At 48.0% G+C, this 13,944-nt stretch overlaps 1 protein-coding gene across 5 annotated transcripts in view; it reads left to right on the top strand.

Annotated features, from left to right (window-relative positions):
* Positions 1-2,985: 2,985 nt before the first annotated feature.
* MAPK8IP3 (mitogen-activated protein kinase 8 interacting protein 3) overlaps positions 2,986-13,944 on the top strand; it is a 53,818-nt gene continuing 42,859 nt past the window's right edge. For all 5 annotated transcript variants that reach the window (XM_058570365.1, XM_058570371.1, XM_058570364.1 and 2 more), the window contains exon 1: positions 2,986-3,394. In XM_058570365.1, the coding sequence (XP_058426348.1) occupies positions 3,077-3,394 (318 nt within the window). In that variant the 5' untranslated portion in view covers positions 2,986-3,076. The remainder of the gene's footprint in view (positions 3,395-13,944) is intronic.

Genomic DNA, 13,944 nt, shown 5'->3' with positions numbered 1-13,944 from the left:
ACCCGGGCCGCCAGTAGCTGAGTGCACGCACTTAACTGCTAAGCCACGGGGCTGGCCCAGAACTGAAGGTATTGAATTTGCCTCTGAGTTGGCTTTGAGACTTTGAGTGACGAGCCTTGTAATGACAAGATGAGGTGCTACGCTGGCAGGGTTTGCCTGTAGTGTCAAGTCCTGCAGAGAATGCACAGATTGAAGGTCTTTCTTTCTATATTAGCTATTTTCACGTTCCTACAGGGAAACTTGATACCCTTATGTGCATTCCATAATTTCAGGGTGATGAGACTCCTCAGACTGCCTGCCTGGAGACCCTTTACAGGAGGCTCCACACCATTCTGCTTGCTGGACTGGGCCAGCTACCAGGACAGCACTACAGAAAGAAACCCTACGTGGGGAACATGGGTTACTGGACGCTGTCTTCATTCATTCATCTGAAAACGTGCTGGGGAGTACAGAGCATGTTCCAAGAACTGGGCTAGGCACTGGCAACATTACATTACCTATTTGTAGCAGCCGCTTCAGGCACAGGCGAGCACTGAGGTCTCAGAGTGTCACAACCTGTTTGTCTCCAGAAGCCAGACAATGGCTGAGCCGGAAAGGACTGAGGTAGCTCCCGCTATGTTCTGGTGAGGGAGTGAGTAACATCCAAGGGTTGCTGCCTCCAGTCCTGTGCCTTGTCCAGAAATACACTGGCGCTTTTGATGAGGCATAACATTTCTTTGTGAGTCACGCCTTGCAAGGATGTATATACCTATGTTACCCAGTTCATTTGTTTTGAACTCATTATATTAATCCTTAGCATACTTGGAAATCCCGAATGAAATATTCCTGTTCTATGTGTGACTACAACGTGCTATCTAAAATTCGACTTAGAAAGAAATGAGAGGGACATTACAGGGACCAAGGTGACTTTTTAGCAAGCATTAGGGGTAGATACTTAGAAATTAAAGTAGAACTTATGAAACCTGTGTGTTCCTCTTACATTTTAAGGTCTTATAAGGAGGAAAAGTTCTATCTCAAACTATCTTTACAAATCTGAAGGGAAGCCTATTCTTTCTTAAAAAGTAAGTTCTAACTCAGTTATCTTGAGCTCTCAGGAGTGTACTACTTGCATTCTTCAGTCAGCAAGAATTATCCAGCATATCATCTTGTTAAAACTTCATTTTATTTTAACCAATTTCAAATAACAAATCTGCCCAATCACGTTAATAATAAAAATTAATCAAGTTGATGGCCAAGTCATTTGGCCTCTCACTGTGGTAGTGGGGGCTGCTCTACTGTATTTGTTATTTCAGGAATACAAAGGGGTCAAATTTCTGAAAAAGGCCTAAGGCAGAAGTCTTAAACATTCCCCAAAACACTCACAGGCTTTCTCTATAACTTGTTCACCAGCAAAAATTAAACATTTCATCTGTTTGTCCTGGCTTATCATTTTGAGAATATAAAACTAACAATTCTACATAACATATTGCATGCTCATTTGCTGGATGGTGCTAAGCCTCTTTCATGGATTAGTTTACTTAATCTTTATAACAGTCCTGGTAGGTTGGTAATATTTTTAGGCTCAGTTTTACAGGTTTGGAAATGGAAATTTAGGATGATTAAATCACTTAGCTAGGATCAAAACTCAGGCACTCTGAATCTGAGACTGAAACCTCAGTTTGTCTCTTATTAGGGTGGGTGAGCATCCATACAGCAAATTAGGTTGCAAGGGAGAGATGTGTACAATAGTTAACTGATTTGGTACAGTCAGGTTAGGATGAGAGGATGAACTGAACTTGAAGCATTTCAGTAGGTGAAAGGAGTAAGAGCATTTCTATCAGCATTAAGTGTTTACTAATGGGTTTTGTAAATCAGAATTCACACTACCTGTGTGGCCCCCAAGCTGAAAGTCTAAGTCCTGGGTTCATGGTGTCCTCAGATGCCAGTGAAAGAAAATGCAAATCTTCTGGAGCGACTCATTTTAAATTCAGGCCTCAAAGTATTTCCATAGATAAAGTTCCAAGGAATACCAGCTCAGAAGGGAGGGGAGGAGCAGCCTGAGCAAGAGTCAACCAAAAGAACAGACTGCAGAATCAGACCTGCAAAGCCTGCAGATAATTGTAATTAGATGTCAAAAAAAAAAAGCTTACTAAAGAGATTTAAAATCAGTAGCTGAAAGTGGAAGAAATAAGAGCCTATCAAAACTGGTAGAACATAGGAAAATCAAATAGGACAAATAGAAATTTAACCACTGAAATTAAAAACTCAATGGATGAGTTAAACAGATAACACATAGCTGAAGTAAAACCGGGAAATCTGAAGAAGTTATACAAAATGCAGGACATAGACGGACTAAAAGCTCGTTACTGGATTTTAGGATGAGATGGCAACTTGCATTTAACTGGAATCCCAGGAGGGACAATCGGACGGTAGAGAGGCACTATTTGAAAGGAAGCTCTGAAAACTTACTGAGTAGGACTATGCACTACTGTGTAGTACAACTATAAAGGTGAAGCAGAACAGTTAGCCAGCTCATCATGGTCACCCTGGGGGAAGGGAGGTGCGCACAAGGATAACGTCCATTTCTTTGCAGGGAGAGTGGGCACCGGATGCTCGTTTAAGTCTCTAAGCCGTACACAATCGTTTATATATACTGCGGGACATAAGCTACGTCTTTCAAAGTCCGGGACAGTGTCGTGGGAGCCAGAAGGAACTTGCTAAAGACGACAGCCGCAGCAGGAAACAGCTCTAACGCCTGACCGGAAGCGCCGCCTGCCCCGCTCGGCCGAGCTTCCGGCCAGGAGACAGGCTTCTTCTTACGTCACGGCCCCTGCGACCCCTAGCGGTGCGGGGTCGCGGAGCTCCAGCGGGACGGGCACCGCCCCCTCTGCCTGGCAGGCGGGACTTCCGGCCGCTGAGTGACGGGCGCAGCCTCAGCAGCGGCGGCGGCGGCGGCGGCGGCTGAGCCCTCGGGCGACAGCGACAGCGACAGCGGCTGCGGCGGCGGTGACGGGCCGCGGCCTGCAGACTACGGGCAGCCGGGGCGGGCGGGCGCGCCGGCGGAGAGCGGGCCGCGCTGGCGGCGGCGGTGGCCGCGATGATGGAGATCCAGATGGACGAGGGCGGCGGTGTGGTGGTATACCAGGACGACTACTGCTCGGGTTCGGTGATGTCCGAGCGGGTGTCGGGCCTGGCGGGCTCCATCTACCGCGAGTTCGAGCGCCTCATCCACTGCTACGACGAGGAGGTGGTCAAGGAGCTCATGCCGCTCGTGGTCAACGTGCTCGAGAACCTGGACTCGGTGCTCAGCGAGAACCAGGAGCACGAGGTGGAGCTGGAGCTGCTGCGCGAGGACAACGAACAGCTGCTCACCCAGTACGAGCGGGAGAAGGCGCTGCGCAAGCAGGCCGAGGAGGTGCGTGGGCCGGCCGCGCGGCTCCGCGCCGGGAACCCGCCCGGGGACCTCAGCCCCGCCTGGTCCTCATACACCCCCCGGCCCTTCCCTGGGACTCCGCCCTCAGCCCTGGTCCGGGGACCTCAGCCCCGCCTGGTCCTCATATCCCACCCCCCCGGCTCGGGGACCCCGCCCTCCGCCCTCGCCCGGGAACCCCCGCCCCGCCTTAGCCCTCGCCGGGGACTCCTGCCTGGTCTTCATACCCCCCGCCCATCGCAGCACGGCCCCCATTGCCCCGGAGCCCCTAGCCCGGCACAAGGGATGAGCCCTGGCACCCCCTTCCTCCTGGCCTGCTGCTCCAGCCCAGGCTGGAACCCAGGACCCCCTGGCCTCAGCGGGGGAGCTTGCAGCCTAAACAGCCCTTAGCCTCGGGCCAGGCCTCCGTTTCCCCTCCATACTCGCCTCTCATTCCAGATGCCAGGTTTTATGCTTTTGTGTGTGTTTTTCGCAAACCATTTTCCTAGGCCCCAATTACTACCTCTGGTTGCTGCAATTCTAAATTCTCCTCTCAGAAGAGAGATTTCTGATCTTATGGTTCTGCGGCCGGAAGAGGTCTGTTGTCAGAAGGCCTTTTCCTTGTCCCTAATCCCTGTTTTGAAGGTGTGTGACATAGGCGAATTTGGGAATTGATGTAAACACATAACAAAAGCCGCAGTTAGGCTGCTCCTCTGGCACTAGGTGAAAGACTCCCGGTTTCCGGAGATCATTTCTCTGCCTTGTGGTTCCCTCGGTTGGGAAGGTTGTTAGTTTATGTGGAAAAGGCTGAGAAGTTCTACTCTGGCTTCTCAGGAGTTAAAAGTAGAATTTTGAAATATTTGATTGTGTTCTAGATATCTCCATAACCTGGAAATCACTTACTTGTGAACCAGTTAGAAGCACCGTGCAGGGAATACCACTTAACTTCATTCATTCACCATCTAATATTTAGCCCTGACTGCGGTGCCAGACCCAAACGGATTCGGGGAATGTGGGTTCTCATCCCTGCTTTGCCTCTGTGACCTTGTCTGTGTCGCCTGCCTGCTCTGTATTTTGATTTTCCATCAGCCAAATCAGTCAGTTGCCCTAGATGATCTCTAAGCCCTGACGTTCTGTCATTCCAGGCGTTAGGTGATGCTCTTTGATTTATGAATAGGAAGTTTCTTATTAAATGAGCTAAATTCCTTTTCAATTAATTCGGCGTAACACATTCTTGACTTTAGATAGAAATAGAAAATTGTTCCAATATTTGAGCTTTTTCTTAAACCAGAGTGATTTATGCCCTAGTTTGGTTTAAAGCATCTTTATAAAAATTAACAGTGCCTTGTATCGTTCCTACTTAAGGTGGTTTATTTTGCTTTTGGGTTTTGTGTATCTGTCAAGAGGCTGTTGTCTATTGATTGGGGTGCCAGGCTCCACCAAAACTGATTTAAAGCTCTCAACTTAAGGGGATGGAAGAGCTTGTAGGATTTTAGAGTTCAGAGTGGCCCTAGGCATTTACTGGGGAGGGAACTGGCTCTGAGAAGTGGGGGGTGGCTGGACCACGGTCTCGCGCCGTAGGAGAGCCAGGCCAGGACCCAGTCCACCCTGACTCCTCACCAGGGCTCTTCTCTCCGTGCCATGCTGCTCTGGGAGGTCAGAGAGCTGCACTCCCAGACTGGAGTTCTGGGGCTCCCCTCACCCGGCCATGGGGCTATGGTTCCCTCCCTAGTGCTGGGCAGCACCCTCCACTTCTTTGACCACTCTCAGTGGCTGTTTGATGCCTAACTGAGATTGCAAGTAGGTTTGTTTTCTTTCATCCTGTACCTGTGTGGTCAACATAGTGGATGAGACAGAATTAAAAGGAGAAAACCGAGATGGACAACCTTAAGGCTAAGAGTCACGACTTTCTACCTTAAAAATTAGCTGTGCATGGATTAGGCCTCTGCTCTGCGCAGTTCAAGTGCAGCCACAAGCGAGTGTGCTTCTGGCCTCCATTTCCGCTCCCGTGGACTAAGAGGTGGGGGTGCGTGTGTTGTCTAGAAGAGACTGCCTTCAAGGCTGAGACCCACCATTGCCCCAGCTATTAAGAGAAGCTGCACAGAGTTTCCTGAGCAGAGAGCCACAAAGCAAACAAATGCTTGGCTAGCCAGTATCTAGGCTGTGATTAGATGCTAATAGGACGCCCTTGGAAAGACCTCAGGTGATATTACAACTAAAGGAAAGGGCCAGTACTGTTACCATTTTGGCATTCTAGCTCATTTGTTAAATCCAGCAGACATTCATTTTCCATTTTGTGGAAAAGACTACTATGCACTGAGGATCGGCTCCTTTCTCTAGGCAGGGAATTGGGATCACAGATGTGTGTCTGGTGACACAAAAGCTGGAACGTCACCCGCTGCAGGCATGTTCATGTTGCAGAGTAGCTCCTGTGTCCCCGGCCACTCTACTCAAGAAGGCTTAGTCAGAGCTGGGTAACCTGAGCTGCCTGCGGCCTTCTGAGCAGACAGAATCTGCAGCTTTTTTAAAAAAGCCTTGAGCAGAGCAAATTACCCCTTGCTCGTGATAACCATAGCAAGGAATTGCGAGTATGTTCTGGTCCCAGGGTGGCTCAGTGGATGGGAGTGATGGTCGCTAGAGATGTGGGGTCCAGGGAGAGGGGCCGAGCCCTAGAGGCTGCAAACGCAGGCTTGAGCGCCAGCCCTGCCCTTGGGAGCCATGTGCCCCATGACCAGTCTTCCCTTCTGCCCGCAGTGGCCGCCTCTGTCAGGTGAGTGGGTTGCCAGACGTGGCAAGTCGCTTTCATCTCAAGTGCCAAGTCCCGGTATTGGCTGCTGTTTGCCTGGAGAGTTGTGGCGAGGCGGAGTTAGCCGAGTCATGGGAGAGTACCTTAATGGATTCACAGGAAGCTTTGGATGGCAAACGTGGGGCATCTCCGTCTCTGAATGTGCGGGGTAGTCTCGCCCAGTGTCATCCCAAGGGAGGGCTGAGTAGAGGCCCCATTTGCTCCATTTCCCCAGGCAGCAGAGAGCCCTCTTCCTGGCAGTGATCAGGCACGTAGCTCACAGGAGGACAAATTATGTTTAAGAGACAAGGTGTGAGTTTAGTAGCCATCATTTGCCTTAAAATCTTCTTAGCCCTAAAGAAACTACTAGTAACACCCCTCAACTCATTACAAGCAACTCAAGTGGATGTTCTGTGGAAGATACACATACAGTCATGTGCCACATAATGATGTTCCGGTCAATGACGGACCGCATACACGATGGTGGTCCCATAAGATTAGCACCATAGAGCCTAGGTGTGTGGTAGGCTGTACCATCTAGGTTTGTGTAAGTGTACTCTATGATCACACAACGACAAAATTGCCTAATGACACATTTCTCAGAACATATCCCCATCGTTAAGCAATGCACAACTGTATGTGGATATTTGCTGAGACTTCAGCTTTTAGTGCTATATAAGGAAAGCATCCAACTGAAGGCAAGTTTTACCCCTGTTTTTCTAGTTGTCTAAAAGTAATCCATCTCATAGAAGAACATTGGGATGGGATTAAGCTGGAGGGGAAAAAGCCATGATCTTACTCTATAGAGATTATCATTTTGCTTTTTTTCATACGTGAGTTAATGCGTTGAATCAGAAGTTTTTGTTTCCCATATTACAAATAGTAAATTCACCACTGCTTGGACAAGGTATGCGATTTCTTCTTCTACCATGTTGCAATATTAAGAGCAGGTTTTTTTAAAATTAATTATTTATTTATTTATTTCCCCCAAAGCCCCAGTAGATAGTTGTATGTCATAGTTGCACATCCTTCTAGTTGCTGTATGTGGGACGCGGCCTCAGCATGGCCAGAGAAGCGGTGCGTTGGTGCGCGCCCAGGATCTGAACCCGGGCCGCCAGCAGCGGAGCACGTGCACTTAACGGCTAAGCCACGGGGCCGGCCCTAAGAGCAATTTTTAAAACTGTTTATTTTTTTTAGATGAAGCCATTAAGATTTGGTGGCCAGAGCTGCCTTTCCTGGTCCCCCCTGAATGTTGGTCCATTGTGGCTGTACCAGAGTCACCAGGAGTACAACAAAATCTCCCTAAAAAATGGAAACAGGTATAGGAGAGCAAAGAGAGGCACTTCCCAGCCAGAGAGAAGGGGTGGGGAAGGTGCTGCTCTGGTGTGGGGGCCTCTCGGCCCACAGCCCTGTTGCTTTGCCCCGACTTGCCATGGCAGGAACCCTCTGGGCCCTGTGGGGACAGTTAGATAGCAGGGTTGAGGACTGGTACAAGTTCGTTCTTCCAAAACCAGGATTTCTAAATTAAATTTAATTTCTGGTTTTTTATTTTTAAGTTTTTTAAGACTTTCTCTTTTGTAATAATTTATAGAAAAGTTGCAAAAATAATACTCTGCACCGAGATTCCCAAAGGTGAACATTTTTCTACCTTACTCTTCTCTCTCTCTCCATCCATCCCTCTTGCTCTGCTAAGACCTTAGGGGCCCTGCATGTCCCTGTGGTCTCTTCTGTCCTGGATCGGTTCCTCATTTTCCGTTTTTCATGACCTTGATGATTGTGACGTCACAGGCCAGTTCTTTTGTAGGATGTCCCTCGGTTTGGCTTGCACATGACCAGATTCAGGGCATGCAGTCTTGGCAGGAAGCCCCCAGAGGTGATGCGCTTCTCAGAGTCTCTTAAATCCTTACTGTGCGCAAGATGGGTGTGGGGGAGGGGCACACAAGTGTAGGACAGGCCCCTTTCTCAAGTCCCACTCACTGTGAGGGTGGGAGGACAGCCTGTTAACGCAGGAGAAGGCACCTGAGACAGATGCAAGCAGGAGTCCGGCCAGCAGCCCGAGACGAGGTGATTTTCCAGGTGTTGGTTTCCTTTGCTCTGTGTTAAAAGTCAGGTCCCTGTGGTCGCCCTCGTCACCTCCCACGTCCAGTTGCTCACTAAGTCCCGGCCGTTCTTTTGGCCCAATTTTTGTTTTAATATGCCTTTTTTATCTCCTTTGCCACCATGCTGGTTTCAGTAGCCACTATCACATTGGGCCCCCCAGCCACTCTCCCCTCTCCCAACCCTCCTCCAGCCAGAGTGAACGTTTACAAAGTCACATCCCATCTCCCTCTGTCGCTCGTCCATTTACTCATTCAACAGAACGATCCAAGTGCCAAGCATAGCTCCAGGCTTTGGGGATTAGGTCCCTGCTGTCCTGGGGAGGCACGCAGACAGGGAGGTGTGGGGGAGACGCTGCCGTACATTGAGGTGGTGATCAAGTGGGGGCATGGGATGTAGAGAGGATAGGGATAGGACTACTTTGGGTAGACGGAGAAAGGGACTCTCCCAAGAAGGGCCCCCTCTGCTTGAACCCCTCCAGGGCCCAGCCTCGTTCTACTGAGCCCCCAGGCCCGCCTCCGTCTGGTCCCTGCTCCCTGCCTCCCTGCTCTTCCTCTTCCTCTGACCGTCTGCATGCTGTGCCTGTGGCCTAGACTGCTCGCCATTCCCGTGCACGCCTGACTCCCTGTTGTCTGCCGCAGCGACTGCACGGAGCACATTCAGATGCTGAGTTCTTGAGTGAATACCTGCAGGAAGAGAGTGAATGGTCCCTGTCACTGCAGCCAGCCCCCCAGACTTCCCGCCCTGCGGTTGCCCGCGGAGCCAGGCCCCATACTGTGCCTCGCACCCCAGCGTCCCCACGGCCGCTTTCTGCATAACCGAAGGGGCAGTGCCCTTCTGGTTTTGTCAGCCCCAAGGTTGGTTCTTTTCTCCCTGACCGCACGCCCCGAGGAGACGCTAGTCATCTGTGTGTGTGCGGATGAGGAGGGAACGCGGCTCTGCTCAGCTTCCGGGCACACCGTGCTGAGCTGGCTCCTTAGTTCCTGAAGGTCAAGGACTCTGTGGTTTTCATACCGAACCAAGTGGGCTCGCCTCCTGGTGAGTTAAATACGACTCTATACCAGTGGAAGTTGTCTCACAAAGTAAAGTGTATTTGCAGCAAATACGAGGCCTTGAGGAATCTTCCAAAGTTATGGCGTCCCTGAACAAAGGCAGGCAGGAACTTTTATTTGGTTGGGGAATGAATATTCAAAAGGGAGAGGCGGGTATTCGCTTGCACAGGCTCAGTTGGAGAACATGCTTCCACATAATAAGGCCTAAGCTCCTCCTGGAGAGATCTTTGCCTTTAAAATAAGGCAAAGGTCATGGGGTAGGTCTTGTGCTGCGGCTTGGTCAGTTTCAGGATGGCTGGTGGTTACATCTCCCTTGAGTGCCTCCCTTGGTCAGTTTCAGGGTGGCTGGTGGTTTCTATCCTTAACACACAAAAGGAAAAGAAACAACTTGGAAAAACAGTTAATTGCTTCCAAACTCACCTATGAGTTTCTGGAGGCACCTAGTCCCTGACAGTTTGAGTCTGGAGCAGCTGTCTGTTCAACACAACTTTCTGTGATGATGGAAATTTCTATTTGTGTTGTCCACACGGGGCCATTGACACGTCAGATGTGGCTCATGCTGTGGAGGAAATGAATTTTTATTTAAGTTTCAATAGCCACACGTGGCTGGGGCGCCTGTACTAGGCACAGTCTAGCCCAGTCGCTGTCCTCTAAGGGCAGGCAATAAACAGTTCTGTTACTCAGCTTCAGGCAAGAAAGGAAGATGCATGAAAGGTGGGGTGGGTTTTTTTTTCAATGAACGTGTTCCAGAAAGAGAGGAGATCCCAGAGCAATGAGTTTTGATACAGGAGGCCAGACAGAAGAAAATATTGTGAGATGAACAACAACAGAAGTGAATGCCAGCTGTTTAGGAGACAACAGAGGTGATGAGATTCTTGAAAGGCTGAATTTGCTTGAAAGGCTTGAATTTGCTGCAACCAGCACCTAGAAATCGGCTGACGTTTACAGCACACCAGTAAATCTTTTCTTTCTCTCTTTCTTTTCTGGTAACGACTTTATTGAAGTCAATACATAAATTGTACATATTTGAAGTGTGCGATTTGGTGAGTTTTGACACATCTACACCCCAGAAACCATCCCCACAATCAATATAATGATGATCTTCATCATCCCCAAAGTGCCCTTGTCCCCTTCAGTAATCTCTCCCTCCGCCTCTCCCTGCTTCCACCATCCCCTGCTAGCCACGGATCTGCTATCTGTCACTGTAGATTAATTTGCATTTTCTAGAACTCTATAGAAATGGAATCATGCAGTGTGTGGTTTTTTGGTCTGGCTTCTTTCACTTGCATAATGATTCTGAGGTTCATCCAGGTTGTTGTGAGTGTCGTCCTTCCATCCATTCCTTTACTGCTGAGTGGCGTCCCGTTTGGGTGTTTATCCACTCTCCCGTTGATGGGGTAGGAGCTACACTTCTCGTAACCTCGCCCATTTGTCAGTTCTGCACCCCGACTTCCTCCCGCTGTGACTTGGGACAGGCACGGCTCAGGTGCAGCTTGTTCTGCAGGCAGCTACGTGTGTGGGAGACACTGGAAGAAACACAGTAAAACCGAGAGCTTAGAATCAGTTGGTGGCCCAGTGGCGGGACTAGTGTGTCCTAAGAAAGCATCCCAGTCAGCAGAGTGGCAAAGTGTCACTCCAAGGAGATGAAATATTCATGCAGACGCTTAGAGGCCGTGTAGTCATTAATCAGTTACGTGTTTTTGAGCACCTCTTGTGGACAAGAGGTTTAGGGAATGCCTAGTTAAGTGAGACGGGGCCTTGTCCTCGAGGAATGCGTCTCCATTTGGTGGGGTTTGTGAGACAGGGATGAGGAAGTGTAGATTCTGATTATCAACAGCAGCAGATTCAAAGCGATGCCTTTATTAAAGTTTCTAGTGCCCCCTCCCCAGTCCGCACGTTTTCCGTGATCTCTGGCTGCCGTTGCTTCCACGCTACTTCTTCTTGGACTCCTGTTCCCTGACCTTCCTCACGCCAGCCTTCTTACCACGTCTCCCTCTCTCCAGAAAGTAAATACCCAGATCAGCGTGGGGTCCTGTGAATGCTTGCTTGTGCATGTGGCTGTGGGTCTGTTGCAGATTCACAATGAGCATTTCCAGACAGCAGGACCCTTTGTCTACAGAATGGCAAACTACAAGTGTCCTTAGCATGTCTCCTGTTAAATTAGCAAGAGAGAGGTAGAAACTGAGAGGATTAGGAAGTTTAAGAAGCCAGTGTATTATATTTAAAATACATATGATATTATATGTTTATTGTATATTAATATTAATATATTGTATATTAATATACAATAAACATAATATATGTGTTACACACACACATATTTTTTTTTTTGAGGAAGATTGGCCCTCTGCTAACATCTGTTGCCAATCTTCCTCTTTTTCTTTTTTTATCTCCCCAAAGCCCCAGTACATAGTTATGTGTCATAGTTGTAGAGTTGTAGCTCTTCTATGTGGGACACCGCCTCAGCATGGCTTGATGAGCAGTGAGTAGGTCTGTGCCCAGGATGCGAACCGGCAAACCCTGGGCCGCCAAAGTGGAACACACAAACCTAACCACTGCGCCACTGGGCCAGCTCCTATATATTTTTTTTCTGTCTTACCAATTCTTGAAAATCAATGTGAATTAAACCAATGCCATTTGTTAGGATTCATCTCAGGTAGACACTGAACCCAGCGGCCCCTTTAACATAAATGTGAGGAACCTTTGCTTTTTTTCATGAATCTAGCCTGATTGTTGGATCCTGCACAGTGGCCTGATCTCTCCAACAGGCGTCTAATACTTGAATACAGAGATGCCCTTCCCTCCCTCTCCCTGGGCATCACCCAGCGGGCCTGGGGACAGCTCTTGTAACCCCAGGACACCCACACTCGTGTCCTACTTTCCTCACCTGCCCATACTGCCTTTTAGATCTAAGTGGTGATACAGCTGTGGCAATAGAAAGAAAGCTGTAAAACAACGTCCGTGGTTTGAGGTCTTACAAGTTCAGTGTCCCCTGCAAGCCCTTGGTAAATATTTGATCGTGCCGGGAAGTCGCTGTCAGTAGTGGGGAATTAGCCGTCAGGAGAAGGCCGTCTCCCCGGGCACAGAAGCCTGTGCCCAGCACCCCAAGTGTTTGCCACTCCGCCTGTCTAAGATAAATCTTGAGACCAAAAAAGAGCATTTTTCTTTGGGAAATTCACTCTACCCCCTCACCCCCAGGAAAGAATTAAATGATCAGTAATGCAAAAGAACAAGATCTTTGATTCCTGTTGGGTGCATTTCTAACAAACCAGCCAGAGTCGAGTTATATCCTGTGTGTGTGACCCTGGCCTAAAGGACATAGAAAGGGAAGGATTAGATTTAATATGTTAATTTACTTTGCTAGTAAAATAACCTTGGGTTATGAAAGTTACCAAAACGCTGATGATTACATTATAAAAGAGTACTTACCTGGTGATCTCGCTTGCATTCTGGGAATTGGGAATATTGACCTCTGGTCTTAATTTTGTATTTGACACGAAAAGTCAGTTTACTTCCTAACCTTGCTTTTATGTGTAAAATGGGAAGAATGATCGCATTCCATGGAATATTGAGAAGAGCTTCCTCCGATTCCTAGATTTCAGAAGAGCCCGTACTTTCAGGTTATTTCAATATGTATCTTGAAATTCACCAAAAAACAAATTCTGAAAACTAACGTTGAATTTACTTTTAAAACAGAGCACTTTGTTTGTGGGAGAAAGGGGGAAGTATATCTTAAAAACAAATCTGAAAAGGGAATTGTGTGGCATATTGGTATTTAGAAGTGAGGATTAGGTATTGCATAGCTAGACGTCAAGGATGAGACACACTGGTGCGTTTTCCTCGATTGTGTAATTGCTGGGCGTTGCTTTTTGGGGTGCTCAAAAGATTTGTCATAGGAGTCGCCTTACACGTCTGGGTTATCGTGTGCTACGTGATTTTCTGAGTAGACTCGGCTGAACAGTGGTAATGTCAGATAAACGCTAATCCGTAGTACTATATTCAGTGTATGTGTGAAGTTTCCACCTGGTCGGCGTCATGCCTTCTGGAGATCTTTGGGACTGAGATACTGCTATGTGCAGAGAGTATTTCAGATACGAGATTTTTATTTTTTTTGTAATCCAGTACCATGCAGACCCAAATGCTGATAGTTAAATTTTAATTTTTCTCAGTTTCATTCTTTTTTTTTTTTTTTTTTTTTTTGCTGAGGAAGAGTCACCCTGAGCTAACATGTGTTGCCAGTGTTCCTCCACTTTGTATGTGGGATGCCATTAGAGTATGGCTTAATGAGTGGTATAGATCAGTGCCCAGGATCTGAACCCACCAACCCGGGCCACCAAAGCAGAGCACACCGAACTTAACCAGTAGGCCCTGGGGCTGGCCCCCATTCATATTTTTTATAGTCAGATTCTACTTGGAAGTTTTTTACAAAGAGAAAGAAAAGCTTTATAGACTTACCTTAGTCTCTTACCCTACCCTGTCCACCACCACTGAAGATTCTTAATTCTCTTAAATCTAAAATAAATGATCTGTAAATAAAAATATTCTCTTCTTTGAAAACATCTGTTGAATTTTTTGTGATGTTAACTAACCCAGTTAATAGAGTTCCCTGCTGACCCTTCTTC

The sequence above is a fragment of the Diceros bicornis genome, chromosome 26 (genome assembly GCF_020826845.1).
Source record: "Diceros bicornis minor isolate mBicDic1 chromosome 26, mDicBic1.mat.cur, whole genome shotgun sequence".
NCBI classification, from domain to species: domain Eukaryota; kingdom Metazoa; phylum Chordata; class Mammalia; order Perissodactyla; family Rhinocerotidae; genus Diceros; species Diceros bicornis.
The sequence above is the reverse complement of the archived record's forward strand: the minus strand, read 5'-3'. Positions and strand labels throughout refer to the sequence as shown.